Source organism: Cebus imitator, unplaced genomic scaffold (genome assembly GCF_001604975.1).
Source record: "Cebus imitator isolate Cc_AM_T3 unplaced genomic scaffold, Cebus_imitator-1.0 Scaffold117, whole genome shotgun sequence".
NCBI classification, from domain to species: Eukaryota; Metazoa; Chordata; class Mammalia; order Primates; family Cebidae; genus Cebus; species Cebus imitator.
This window is the reverse complement of record NW_016107432.1, coordinates 4,223,575-4,225,823: the sequence shown is the minus strand read 5'-3', so window position 1 is coordinate 4,225,823 and position 2,249 is coordinate 4,223,575. Positions and strand designations below refer to the sequence as shown.

General features: G+C 58.5%; 1 protein-coding gene across 1 annotated transcript in view; it reads left to right on the top strand.

Moving 5' to 3' along the window:
- The first annotated feature begins 402 nt into the window (after positions 1–402).
- LOC119472739 (lateral signaling target protein 2 homolog) overlaps positions 403–2,249 on the top strand; it is a 35,251-nt gene continuing 33,404 nt past the window's right edge. The window contains exons 1-2 of the mRNA XM_037742141.1: positions 403–697; positions 794–875. Coding sequence (XP_037598069.1) covers positions 403–697; positions 794–875 — 377 coding nt within the window. The remainder of the gene's footprint in view (positions 698–793; positions 876–2,249) is intronic.

The following is a 2,249-nucleotide window of genomic DNA, read 5'->3' as shown; positions in this document are numbered from 1 at the left end:
CCTACAGCCCCCAACCACCAACACCCATGCCCTCAATCCTCAACAACACCCATACTCCCAGACCCCTGACAATATTCAAACCCCCAGACTCCTAACACCTACACCCCCAGACCCCTGACAATACCTACACCTCCAGACCCTTGAAAACACCCACAGCCCCAGACCCCAATACCTACAGCCCTAGAACCCCAACACCTACACCCCCAGAACCCCAAAAACACCCATGCCCTCAACCCCCAACTGCACCCAGGCCCCTAACCCCCAAAAATACTTACATCCCGAGGTCCCCAAAAACACCTATGCCCCCAGACCCCTGACAGCACCTACACCCCCAGACCCCCAAAGGCACCCATGCCCCAAACCCCAAAAGGTGCCCATACCTCCGGACCTACAATGGCAACCATGACCCCAACCCCCAACAACACTCATGCCCCCAGACCCCCAACAACACCCACACCCCCAGACCCCGACAACATCCACACCCCCAGACCCCTGACAATACTTACAGCCCCAGACCCCCAATACCTACAACCCAAGAACCCCAACACCTATACCCCCAGAACCTCAACAACACGCATGCCCTCAACCCCCAAAAATACCTATACCCAAGACCCCCCAAAACACCTACGCCCCCAGACCCCCAAAGGCACCCATTCCCTGAACCCCAAAAGGTGCCCACACCTCCAGATCTCCAATGGTACCCATGTCCCCAACCCCCAACAACACCCACGTCCCCAGCCAGGGAACCCAGGCCTTGAGCCCTGCATGCCCATTGTGCTCTGGGCACCCCCAGCTGTCCTCCAGGAGGCCCGGGGCACCGGCACGGTCACAAGTGTGGACATCCACCTCCAGCCCATCTCCAAGCAAGAGAGCGTGTAATGACAGCTCCCCAAATCCCAGAATGAAGGGTTCTGCTGCAGGGCAGGACCAGGACCCCCAAACCTGGAGCCAACTGCATATAAGTCTACTGAGCAAGCAGCCCACCAGGACCTGCAGGAGACCCTTGCTGATAAGGAGAAGGGGAGGTGACTTACTCTCAGCCGCTGAGGCCGCTGGCTCTGGGCACGGAGACTGAGCAACTGTCTCTGTCACGCGTGGTGCCTCCGCCCGAACCTGGCGGCTCACGGCAACCTCCTGTTCTCCAAAAACATTTTTCAAAGGCCTGATTTTGATTAAAAGGGTTCAGGGCAGCCACTGTGAAAGGGATGTGTATTTGTCTAAATTATTCATCGCCACCGGCTCAGGGCAGGAGGCAATGAAGCTTTCTTCTGAATCTCATTTCAGTGCTCCGGGCTTGGATCTGGTCGGCTGCCCCCACAAGAACGCTGTGGCTGCAGGCAGAAGGCCCCCCAACAAGGTCCCCAGAGGTTCCCCAGGGCCTACAGAGTGAGTCCCAAGCCTGTGGGAAGAGGGGGCTGAGCTGAGGGTGCCCGGGGCTAGGATCTGGGGAGCTGGATCAGGCCTGAGTCTGGCCTCACCTGTGCAATGAACCAAGATGAGGCAGTGTCCAAGAAATCCAGCCCAGGGCTTTCCTTCTTCCTCCTCACCTCCTCACCTTCCTCACCTCCTTGTTAAACAGCAGATGTTTGGCGGGGGACGGGGGTTGGTGAAATAAATGAATCTATGGGGTTCTAACACAGGAAATGGACCACACGGAGATACTGTCTGGAGGAGGATGGGTTCTGAAGCCCCTGGCCCCAGGCGCGCTGAGCCCACACTCACTCAACACCTCCGAACACCACATCTCATCCGCTCTGTCCAGGGCCATTTCTACTCCATCCCATGGATCCCAGGACTCCTGGCCAGTCCCGACGCTCGCAGCTGACCCCAGGCAAGGCTGGGCTAGGCCACAGGGATCCCGGGGCTCATCAGGACCTGGCTGGCCCATGTACCCGCCCTTCCTGGGAAAAGGCCTTTCAGGGCACTATGTGGCCCGGGCTCTGGAATTCCCAGGCCACAAAGATCAGGTCCTGCCATCCCAGAACCAGGCCAGGGACAGAACTGGAAAGCTGCTGGGGTGCCCTATGCTGTGTGCCCAGCCGGAGGGTTTCAGGGAAAGAATTATGGCGAGGAGTGGATGCCAGGATCCCTCAGACGAGGCTGCAGTCAGCCCCTGCCAGTATCCTAACTTCTCACCTCCTCACACCTCACCTCCTCACCTCCTGACTCCTCACTCCTCACCTCCTCACTCCTCACCTCCTCACTTCTCACCTCCTCACCTCCTCACTCCTCACCTCCTCACCTCCTCA